The 12,146-nt window shown below is 36.7% G+C and overlaps 1 protein-coding gene across 1 annotated transcript in view; it reads right to left on the reverse strand.

The window, feature by feature from the left end:
* The window catches only part of USP8 (ubiquitin specific peptidase 8), a 77,292-nt gene that overhangs the window by 46,274 nt on the left and 18,872 nt on the right, over positions 1-12,146 (reverse strand). Inside the window, exons 2-4 of the mRNA XM_042942047.1 lie at positions 9,852-10,020; positions 6,614-6,758; positions 252-337 (exon numbers count right to left, since the gene is read on the reverse strand). Of these exons, the coding sequence (XP_042797981.1) occupies positions 252-337; positions 6,614-6,758; positions 9,852-9,955 (335 nt within the window). The 5' untranslated portion in view covers positions 9,956-10,020. The remainder of the gene's footprint in view (positions 1-251; positions 338-6,613; positions 6,759-9,851; positions 10,021-12,146) is intronic.

Here is a 12,146-nt window from a genome sequence, read left to right on the forward strand (position 1 = left end):
TACTCTACCAATGCTTACCTTAAGAATCTATCATTCTACATATTTTTAGATTTTCAGTAAAAAATATGAATGGTAACACATGAACACAATAAAGGCATTAATATGGCAAAAGATTCTCATTTTTGTGTTCCAGTTAATGTAAGATTTATTGCTAGGAACTGGGATTCATATGCATGGTCAGACAAGTTCTAAATATTATTTTTATCTTCTAAATATATGTTCTTTTAAAGATTTTATAATAATGTTTGTACCTGAGTTTAAGGCTTTCAGAGAGTCTTTCAGCTTCTTCAATAGCTTTTTTGATGTTTGCAAGTCCAAGTATTGAATGAAAGTAGTCCTAAAATTGTAAGAAAACCATCCCATAATTTTAGTACTGGCCATTGTACACAGCACTAATGCTAAAAACGTTAAAATCATGGTGCTATGTAAAAGAAAGGTTGGATGAAAACATTATGATTGAATGAAGTATTTTTTTAAACTTTTAACCTACATAAACACAACTTATTTTCTAAATGTTTCAAAGTATCTCTTCATATCAATAGTATGCTAAAAAAACCTAATAGGTAATAATTTTATTTATTTGGGAGACACCTTTAAGAAGTATAAATACTATTCTTACTATTTATGAGTAAGTGCCAAAAAGCAAAGCTTTCAGGAGCAAAATATAGATTTCCTTTTGTAAATATGTTAGTTTTTTTTCTCTAGTCTGAGAAGCAGTAAATTGTATATTGACATGGGATTTATTCTGTTTTACTTGTTTTATACTGAGATGTTTTGGGGCTTCCACCTTTATTTTATAATAGTGACCCACCTCTCAAGTGGAGTCAAACATTTGATATAAAACAAGTTTCACATCCAAGGAAACCTTGAATGAAAATCAAATGGTAGAAATAAATCATTAATAATACACTCTTCTTTAAACACACACACACACACACACACACACACACACGCAACTTGTTTGGCACATAATTTACTAACAAGCATAATAAAGTTAAGAAAAATTGTGGTAGTGTGTCCTCCCTAAGGAATATAAAGGAAAAAAAGCCCTCAAGGCAACCTGGCTATAAGCATATGTGACATCCCTCACAACCTTGTAACACAAGACCACTTAATCAGACTACATGTTTGTGTGTTACCATATATGGAAGACAAAGAAATAAAAAATATATAAAAAACTATGCTACATGATGTTCAGGGCTCAGTTCTTCGGGTATGATCTCAAATGAGCCATTGCCGGCATGAATAAAGTTGCTTCCTAAACAGAAAAGCCTCGGTGTCACGACTCTCTGTGCGAGAATCCTGCTACAAGATCACTTCTCTAAGAAGTCACTCACTGAATCCTGCAGTCAGAGATATCTTCAAATCAAGGTTGGTTTGACATGACAATAGCAAAGTGAGACTCGGCTAACTGATTTTTGGATCTAATTAGCCACAACCTGTCAATGTGACTGTGCAAATAGAGCCTAGTAGCACAGTTCATCACAAATGATACAGTAATAAAACATAAAAAGACCCAAGGGAGTGCCTGGGTGGCTCAATCAGTTAAGCATCAAACTTAAGCTCACTTGCTTAAGCTTCCAACTCTTGATTTTGCCTCAGGTCATGACCTCACCCATCTCGCCATTCATGAGTCAAGCCCTGTGGAGGGCTCTATGCAGACAGTGTGGAGCCTGCTTGGGATCCTCTGTCCCTGCCCCTCTCCCATTTTCTCTCTCTCTCTCTCTCAAAAATAAACAAACTTAAAACCTATAGCTATCATATATCTATCTAGCCTAAAAGAAGATCATGTTTGGGGGTACCTGGCTGGCTCAGTTGATAGAGCATGAGACTCTTCTCAGGGGCAGGGTTATGAATCTGAGCCCCATGTTGGGTGTAGAGATTACTTAAAATAAATAAATAAGTAGGTAATGTTTCAGTTAGGCTTATTTTTCTAAATAAAGACTAAATAAATTAAAAGGATCCTTCCCTATATAATTTCAATAAAAGTTTAGTTTTTTTCAATACTGTATCAACTGAAAATTACAGTGGAAACTGTAATTACTTCAGTGCCACAATGTCCAGACTTTAGATGCAATATTCTCTTAACAGAAAACAAAATTTAGTCATTACTGTAAGGTTTCTCTCATAAAAATAAAACACAAAAACAAAAAATACCATGACTTGTTTTATTAATTTTTTGACATGAATTTATTAAAAAGTCAGCGTAAGCCCAGCCTAACACTGTTTAAATGCTGAAAACATTGTGTTTAGGCATACCTGTTACAAATTTCCAGAAGACCCTTCCCTAATATTAGTAAGGTTTCTTGTCAATAATTCTCTTTCCGTGCTCTTAAAGGATCACAGTTAAAGCAAGTATGAATATTTTCAAGTTTTCAACAATATTGACAATTGGCAAAATAAAAAATAACATCCAATTCTTACACAACTAAAAATGTTTGCTTCTCAGGTTAACCCAAGGAAAACTTTCTTACTCCTGAACATGCAAATTCAAACAACTTGGGTGCCTGGTGGCTTAGTTGGTTCTTGATTTTGGCTCAGGTCATGATCCCAGGGACATGGGATCGAGCCCTACATCAGGCTCTGTGCTGAGAGTGTGAAGTGCTTAATATTTGCTTTTTCTCTCTCTGCTCCTGTCCTGCTTCATGTTCTCTCTCAAAAAAAAAAAAAAAACAACAAAAAAAACCAAACAAATCTCATGATTTCCCAAACAAAAAAGTTTGCCTATAATATTTAGGAATAATCAACAATAATGCCATACAGACTTAAAAATTTAATTCTGATTTTATCTAGACTTTGCTACACTAATATTTTCAGTATCATTAGTCTTCCACCCCCTTTTCAGATAACCCTGAAAACATTCTTCATAGACTGTTTTCAACGAGTAAGAAATATAATGTCTTCTGCTAGTGAGCTTGTGAAGTTAATGTCTTATCTAAACCTGAAATACTCCCTCATGTACAAGAGTGAAAGATATAAGTTTCTGAAGAAGACTGGTGACACTACATTCTGTCACAACCTGATTTAAAGGGTAAAACCCAGAAAATATCTAGCTAACAAATTAAAAAAAAAAATGTTTTTAATGTTTTAGAGAGAGAGAGAGAGAGAGAGCGCGCACGCGAGTGAGAGAGTGCGAGCGGGGGTGGAGCAGAAAGACAAGGAGACACAGAATCCGAAGCAGGCTCTAGGCTCTGAGCTCTCAGCACAGAGCCCGATGCGGGGCTTGCACTCGAACCATGTGATCATGACCTGAGCCAAAGCTGGACACTCAACTAACTGAGCCACCCATGTGCCCCATCTAGTTAGTAAATTTAACATTTCACATACTTGGCGTGCACTGGAGATGCTGGGCTAAATAAAATAAAACGAAAAACAGTTCTAAGGCAGAAGCAGATGTGTACCCTGGACAGAGCAAATGAACAACTGCAGTATATAAGATAACAGCCAGGGTTACCTGAGCCTTTGCAGGGAACTTCCTAAGCTGAACAACTCCTGCCACTTTCAACTACTCCCTTTGGAAATGCAATAGATACTCTGTGGAAATGGAAAAAATTTATCGATTAAACTGCACTCCTAACCTTCTCAAGTTAAAAAGTAGTAGCAGCAAAAACACTACCAATCTTCTCAAAGGATAAAAGTAACTACAAACTTAGAAAAATACAGCGAGGCACCTGGGTGGCTCAGTCTGTTAAACGTCTGACTTTGGCACAGATCATGATCTCACGGCTTGTGGGATTGGGCCCCACATCGGGCTCTGTGCTGACAGCTCAGAGCCTGGAGCCTGCTTCAGATTCTGTGTCTCCCTCTCTCTCTCTGCCCCTACCCTGCTCGTGCTCTCTTTCTCTCAAAAATAAACAATAAAAAAAAATTTTTTTTAAAAAGAAAAATACAGTAAAAAGTAAACATAAAAACCTGGCCCTCCTACAACAGACAAAATGGCAGACACCAAAACTACCAAGTTATCCAAAGCTGCAACTCTTTCAAAGTATTTACTTTACTAATAAACACTTCTACACTTCTTTTTAAAGCAATTCCATTTTTGGGGTACCTGGGTGGCTCAGTTGGTTGAGTGTCTGACTTCAGCTCAGGTCATGATCTCATGGTTCGTGAGTTCGAGTCCTGCGTTGGGCTCTATGCTGACAGCTCAGAGCCTGGAGCCTGCTTCAGATTCTGTGTCTCCCTCTCTCTCTCTGCCCCTAACCTGCTCGCGCTCTGTCTCTCTCTCAAAATAACCATTAAAAAAAATTAAAACATAAAATAAAGTGATTCCACTTTAATAGATACCATAAAAACCATCAAAGAACATGCAGAAACATGTTTGAATTTGGGAAGGCCACACCTTACCTGCAGACAGACATGCCCAAGAATGTTCTAAGGCAGGACCAATCTAGCCATCTGTGGACAGGAGGATTCATCTCCAAATGCAAGGGGCCACCTTTCCAAGGCTACATCTAAATCCCTGTAACTATTATTAACATGACTTTGCTGGTGAGAAGAAATACCAGCAATGATTTATCACAATTTTTTTAAGTGTATTTATTTATAATTTCTACACCCAATGTAGGGTTCTAACTCACAATCCTGAGAACAGGAGTCTCATGCTCTACCGACTTAGCCAGCCAGGTACCCCTATTACTATTAAATCAAACGTTAAAGTCATCCCTTAACCCACTTAACCAAAAGAAATTATACTGGTGACACTACTCTGGAAAAAAAGTTATTTCAAAGAATATGAGAACTCTTTTTTTTTTTTTTTGTACTTCTGTAAGTCAATTTAAACAAGGCAAGCCAATTCTACCACCAGTGAACAAAATAAAATCTCAACACTAATTCAAGAATGGCTTCTCCACCAGGTAAGAAACCTATAAGCAGTATTCGACTACTATTGTCTGGCAGCAAGATTATTACTAAGTAAAGGTGGAACCACCAAAACAATATTCCTCCAATTTCATTAGTGTCTATGTTCTTCTTTTGCCTATTTCTGGTGCAACTGAAATGCAACCATTTTCTCTAGCAACATTTATCCTAGTCATTAATTCTTTTTAATCATTTACACCTCTCCTACCCTCCTTCCCTAACTCCCCATGGCTTCAGCAAAGTGGAAGAAAGGTACCTGCTCAAAGGATTAAAAGAAAAAGTAATAATAATAACATTGATAATAAAAAATAAAAATGGAAGTAGTCAGTATTAACTGAACCCTAACATGACGACAATGTCATTCAAATATAAAAAGCTGTCACATAAAAACAAGTGAGTGACTAATCACTTGTTGAATGAAACAGGAAGATGTGTGTAGGTATGTGTACACACACACAGGAGTATTACACAGCTGTAAAAAGGATGACTATGTAATGTATGACAACATGGATGGACCTAGAGGGTATTATACTAAATGAAACAGATTGAGAAAGACAAATGTGGAATCTAAAAAAGTACAAATGAATAAACAAACAAAAAGTAGAATCATACCTGTAAACACAGAGAACTGATGGTTGCCAGAGGGAAGGGAGGTGGGGAGATAGGGAAAATGGGTGAAGGGGAATGGGAGACAGGCTTCCAGTTATGGAATGGGTAAATTATGGGAATAAAAGGCACAGCATAGAGAATGTAGTCAATGATACTGCAATAGTTTTGTATGGTGAGAGATGGTAGCTACACTTGTGGTGAATACAGCATAACATATAGTTGCTGAATTACTATGCTGTACACTGAAACTAATGTAACATTGTGGGTCAACTACACTCAAATAAAAAAGTTAAAAAACAACAAAACACACACACACACAAAATAGTGACTAAACCTCGAACCCTGAGAAAGTACAGCTGCAATCACATTTTTATTTTAATGTTTATTTATTTTTGAGAAAGACAGAGAGACAGAGCTTGAGTGGGGGAGGGGCAAAAAGGGAGGGAGGCCCAGAATCTGAAGCAGGCTCCAGGTTCTGAGCTGTCAGCACAGAGCCTGATGCAGGGCTCAAACTCATGAACTGCAAATCATGACCTGAGCCAAAGTGGGACGCTTAATCCACTGAGCCACCCAGGCACCCCACAATTTTCTTATTTAATGCATGAGTAAGCTGAATCCTTCCACTTGACTTGGCGATCATTTAGTGGAGAGGAAAACTGATTATGTGTCTGTATGCTGCTATAAACTTGTATTAATCCAGGTGCCTGGGTAGTTCAGTGGGTTAAGCATATGACTTCAGCTCAGGTCATGATTTCATGGTCAGTTTGAATCCCACATAGGGCTTTGTGCTGACAGCTCAGAGCCTGGAGCCTGTTTCAGATTCTGTGTCTCCCTCTCTCTCTGCCCCTCCCCTGCTGACTTGCACGTGTGTGCGTGCATTCTCTCTCTCAAAAATAGAAATTAAAAAAAAACTTGTATTAATCCAAGACAAATTAGGTATGTGTATATAGTGTGAGTGTATCCACATTTATACACATATAACTTTGCAAATCAAACTAAATCTGCTTTTTCTATCTGCAAAGGAGTTTGAACATGCTGCTGAATAATGTGATCTAAATTTCAGTATTAGTTAAAACTCTTAGAAGAAATCGATAGCTCTGCTGTGCAAAAATAACTTAGCAAATAAGAATGCAGAAATAAAAGGTACCTGCTGTTGCTTGAAATCAGGCCTTTTTTTGATAAGATTATAAACAGTCACATATTTCATATATAGTACATAGGCCCTTTCCTCATCACGATCTAATCTGCTTTCTTCTGCTGTCTTGAAGATCTTCAGGGCACTCTGTACATAACTTCAATTAGAGAAAAAAAATAATTAAAACACTTGACACATTGGCAGGGGGCAGGGCGAGTCATGTTTAAGGTCTACAGAGTATTTTGATAACATGAATTTCATAATGTAGATTGCATTACTTCATAACTGGTACAAAGTTAGATATATGTTAGGATATAACCTGAAAATTCCCCTAGCCTACAAATAAATAGTTCTGTTTCCTAATAGTTGTTTATATTCCATCAAGCTATTCAAAACGCATTAAGCCTAGTTTTTTTTGTTTTTTGTTTTTTGTTTTTTTTAATTTTTTTTTTCAACGTTTTTTATTTATTTTTGGGACAGAGAGAGACAGAGCATGAACGGGGGAGGGGCAGAGAGAGAGGGAGACACAGAATCGGAAACAGGCTCCAGGCTCCGAGCCATCAGCCCAGAGCCTGATGCGGGGCTCGAACTCACGGACCGCAAGATCGTGACCTGGCTGAAGTCGGACGCTTAACCGACTGCGCCACCCAGGCGCCCCGCATTAAGCCTAGTTTTAAAAGATTTGCTAACAGATAATCCTGAGGCAAGTGTTCCTTGGGCAGCCATGTAATAGTCATACTCTGATTAAAGAACAAAACTCCATACCATTTTTACTGAAGTAAGAAAGGCAAAATCTTTATTACTTTAATGTTAAAATACTTTTCAGTTTTCTTCATCCCTTTCTAACTATGTTGTAAAAATTTCCCCACCTAAAAATCCAAAAAAAAAAAAAAAAAAGGGGGGGACAGGGAAGGGGACGTGATTCAATCTTTTCAACCGGTTAAAGTTTTCTACAAAATGGCCGAACTGCACTCTTATTCACTGGTCCTGGTGGAACAAAAAGAGATTTAAAGTCTAAAAATAAGGCATTTTAAAATTCCACTTCAGTAAAATATTTAAAGATTCTGTGGCCTTCATTATAAGGCCATTTGCCTGGTTAACACTCTTTAGAAAGCAAATTAATAAAATAGGCATTTCTGCAAGAGAAATGCAATCACTTAGGACTAAAGTTCTGGCAATCCAATTATAGTGTCAATGCTTATATATAATGCTCTTTATTGGTAACTTATTTATGCAAAGCAGTGCTTCTTGTTTTTCTATATTTTTCAAACTGCTCCACAACTGCAAACATGGATTAATGATGAAATTGGTCAGGCCAAGAACACCACACAAAGGAACAGGGCCAAAGTGATATTTAGGACCAAAGACAGTCCTATACAAGGACCAGTTTAGTCAGTGTGTATGCCCTGCCTAGCATGGCATCACAGTCCTAGGACAGAAGTAAATCAAACCAAAGCTAGAAAGGAGATTCCCTAGAAGAGCTTAGGAGTACGTGCAACAGCGCTTGGGTTTTCTTTAAACTTTCACTCTGAGGCATGTACATTTCACGGGCTTATATGTAGCAGATCAAGGTGAGATGGCTGCAGTGCTGCTGTGAGTCCAGTGAAACAACCAAAAATCCTAAAAGGATTCTAGCATTTTTTAGAATAGTGCTGTGACATAGCAAGAACATGAGTTTGTGTTTCTATACTTAGGGAGTCCTTCTGACATATCACTTCCTATGGGACCAGGGTGGTCCCAGAGCTAACCTAGACACTGTCAGAATGAAACTGATCTATTTTAGGATTAGGTAAAGATTTCTGAGAAAGCTTCAAGGTGGCTTTATCTTTCCCATTGTTTCCTATTTGAAAGTGATTCAACAGAAGTTAAAGAGCTGCTTTCTCTGTCACTGCATTAATATTACCAACTTAGCTCAAGAAGTGAAACAATCCCTCTCTTATTCTTCCTGCCCCTAAAAAGATCTTTTTAAAAAGCCCATTTTGTCCATAATTATGATGCTTAGAAATACCAGTTCATTTTGGGATTTTCTTTCTTGACCTTCTTTAAAGTTTCTACTATTCCCTCCTCTTCATCCTTGATGTTTTTTCTTTGCATTTTCTGTCTATTCATGTAGAAAATGACTCATAAAGATGTCCCTGTGCATTCATAGGTTTCTCTAGACGTCTGTTCACAGGTTCATTTGGGATCATACATCTAAAAAATGCATGGGGATCTGTGCTGATGGCTCAGAGCCCTCTTCAGATTCTGTGTCTCCCTCTCTCTCTGCCCCTTCCCTGTTCATGCTCTGCCTCTTTCTCGAAAATAAACACTTAAAAAATCTTTTCAAAAGAATCTTTTTTTTTTAGGGCCTTCCATTTATGGAGGACCCACAGAACCCCTCTTTTCTCCCTGATTTCTACAATCTGCTTACCCCAAGTCCAGGGTATATGGCTGAGTAAATCCATCTTTCTTTCTGAAACTCTATTTCCAACTCTACAGTAATGCAGTTACTTCATTAATCTCCACATCTCCTTTGTCGGTCAAAATTAATTCAGAGGAAAAGTTCGCTATTGCCTCTTGTCTCTTAACGGAGACAAAACTTCAAGAAGTTAACAATCTTATTGATAGCCCATTTTTAGCAAAATTACTTCCAGTTGATATCAAAATACCTGGACCTCTCCCTCACAATTACATTTTATCTCAGGATAGATATTGTAATCATTATCAGTAAAGTATCATCTCTATCCTCGACCTCAGCAGGTTGATAGACTCCATGTCTTCAAAAATAAAAATACATAAAATAAATCATTTAGTTAAAAGTTCATGTTAAATTGGTACAAATTAATATTATGCTGAATATAAGAAAAAAAAAATACGTATTTCACTTCCTTTAATCAAAGAAGCCTATGCTAGGACCAGATGTTCCATGTGAAATATACAAGGATAAAAATGATCTTTAATTAAGAAGTATTTCTGCACTATTTTATGAAAGGACATTAACTGTGGCTGTATGAGTTTTGTAGAAACCTCGTAGTCTTCACCTCTTAAACTTATAATCTGATATATTGTCCAAAGAATAGAAAACATGCATTTTGCCAGAATACACATACATTCTGCCAAGATAAAGAACTTCTCTAAGCAGGTCTTATTCATGTGATGATGCCATTTTTCAAATAAGCTTCAAATTGACTACTCCTCTAATTCATTTAATAATACAGAAATGAAGTAAAAATTAATATATGATTCAGTGAAACTAGCAAAGAATACATACTTCTTCGTGCTTATTTTCTCTGGTTTAACTTCTGTCTTCTTATTGAGGTCTTTTAGTGAAGAACTGAGGTAGAGTTCTTTGGGAACTGAAGCCACAGCAGGCATGATGAATTATCTTTACTTTTCCACTTTCACAACAGACCGTGTACTTCATTAAAAGTAGTTCTTTTCTGAAACAAAACAAATGCAAATAATTCCAATTAACAACAAGTGAAAAGACATAAAAGTTCCAAACTGACTCTTTTGTTAAAAGAGTTAAAAGACGTAAAAGTCCTAAACTATATCTTTTGTTAAAAGAGTTAATTTCAAATTATCTTGAGTATCTATTTTGGGAATTCAAGATACAAAGGGTGTCATTAAACAATTTAACTTTTTTCAAATATTCACTAAATGAATTATGATTTCTATTGCTTTGCCTTAATTATTAAGAATCTTTCCTGTCAAAAGCATTAACAGAATAAGAACTTCTATATTTTTCTACCATTAAATCTGCATTAATGCATAGATCACAAGTAGAAAGAAGTTTCATTTAGAAATATTTCCCTCTCTCATTGATAATACCAGTTTATAAAAGGAAACAAACTGGGGGTAGGGAGTAGGCAGGGCCACTTTATGTGGAGCTAGGGATATATGAACAGAATACACCCAAGTACTTTGGTTTATTCTAGAAAGGTCTTTGAAGCTTCATTACATTCTTTGCTCCTCATACACTGTGCTAAATTCTGATTAGGAAGATGGAGCAAGTAGTAAAATGAACATTAAGAGGAAGAAAAGCTGGGTATGTATCAATTGTGTGTGTATGTGTGCAGGAATGCACATAGGGCAGATCAGGAGAGCATAGCAAATGAGGAGTCTCGGCAAGATCCTAAATTGTCACCAAATGAAAGCTTCAGAGGAATCCCATTAAATTTATACAATGTCTTCTGCTGTGAAGAACTAATTGCAATTCAAATAAATACAGGCATACCTTGTTTCACTGTACTCCATTTTATTGTGCTTCTGTTTTTTACAGACTGAAGGTTTATGGCCACACTGCATCAAGCAAACCTACTGGTGTCATTTTTCCAACATCTGCTTACTTCATGTCTGTGTCACACTTTGGTAATGCTCACAGTATTTCTAACTCTTTCATTATTATATTTTTTAGTTATCTGTGATTACTGATTACAACTCACTGAAAGCTCAGATTATGGTTAGCATTTTTTAGCAATAATTTTTTATTAAGTTTTTAATTTTGATTTCAGTATAGTTAACATAGCATTATATTAACTTCAGGAGTACAATGTATTGATTCAAGAATTCTACGCATTACTCAGTGCTCTTCATGATAAATGTACTCTTTATTCCACATTACATATTTCACCGATTGCCCCCCCACCCCCACCCCGGCAGCTACCAGTTTGTTTGTGCCTGCGTGGCTCAATCAGTTAAGTGTCTGACTTCAGCTCAGGTTATGATCATGTGGGTCGGTGGGTTTGAGCCCTGCATGGGGATCTGTGCTGATGGCTCAGAGCCCTCTTCAGATTCTGTGTCTCCCTCTCTCTCTGCCCCTTCCCTGTTCATGCTCTGCCTCTTTCTCGAAAATAAACACTTAAAAAATCTTTTCAAAAGAATCTGTTTCTTGGTTTGTCTACCTTGTTTTTTTTTTCCTTTGTTTCATTTCTTAAATTCCACGAGTCAATAATATGGTATTTGTCTTTCTCTAAAAATGTCGTTTACATTCTCTAGTGCCATCCATGTTGTTGCAAATGGCAAGATTTCATTCTTTTATATCGCTAAGTATTTCATTACATATATAAAATACGTTATATATATATGCACCATATATAATAAATATATAACATATAAAATATTTTACATATAATTATATGCCATACTCATATATATATAATATATACCACTTCTTCATCTATTCATCTACCAAAGAACACTTGGGTTGCTTCCATATCTTGGCTATTATTATAAATAATGCTGCAATAAACAAAGGGGTGCATGTATCCCTTTGAATTAGTGTTTTTGTATTTTGGGGGTAAATACCCAGTAGTGATTACTGGATCATTGGGTAGTTCTGTTTTTAACTTAAAAAAAAAATTTTTTTAATGTTTTTATTTGTTTTTGAAGACAGAGAGAGGCAGAGTATGAGCAGGGGAGGGGCAGAGAGAGGGGGAGACCCAGAATCTGAAGCAGGCTCCAGGTTCTCAGCTGTCAGCACAGAGCCCGACACGGGGCTTGAACTCATGGAGTGTGAGATCATGACCTGAGCTGAAGTCGGATGCTCAACCGACTGAGCCACCCA

This window comes from Panthera leo, chromosome B3, assembly GCF_018350215.1.
Source record: "Panthera leo isolate Ple1 chromosome B3, P.leo_Ple1_pat1.1, whole genome shotgun sequence".
Taxonomy (NCBI): Eukaryota; Metazoa; Chordata; class Mammalia; order Carnivora; family Felidae; genus Panthera; species Panthera leo.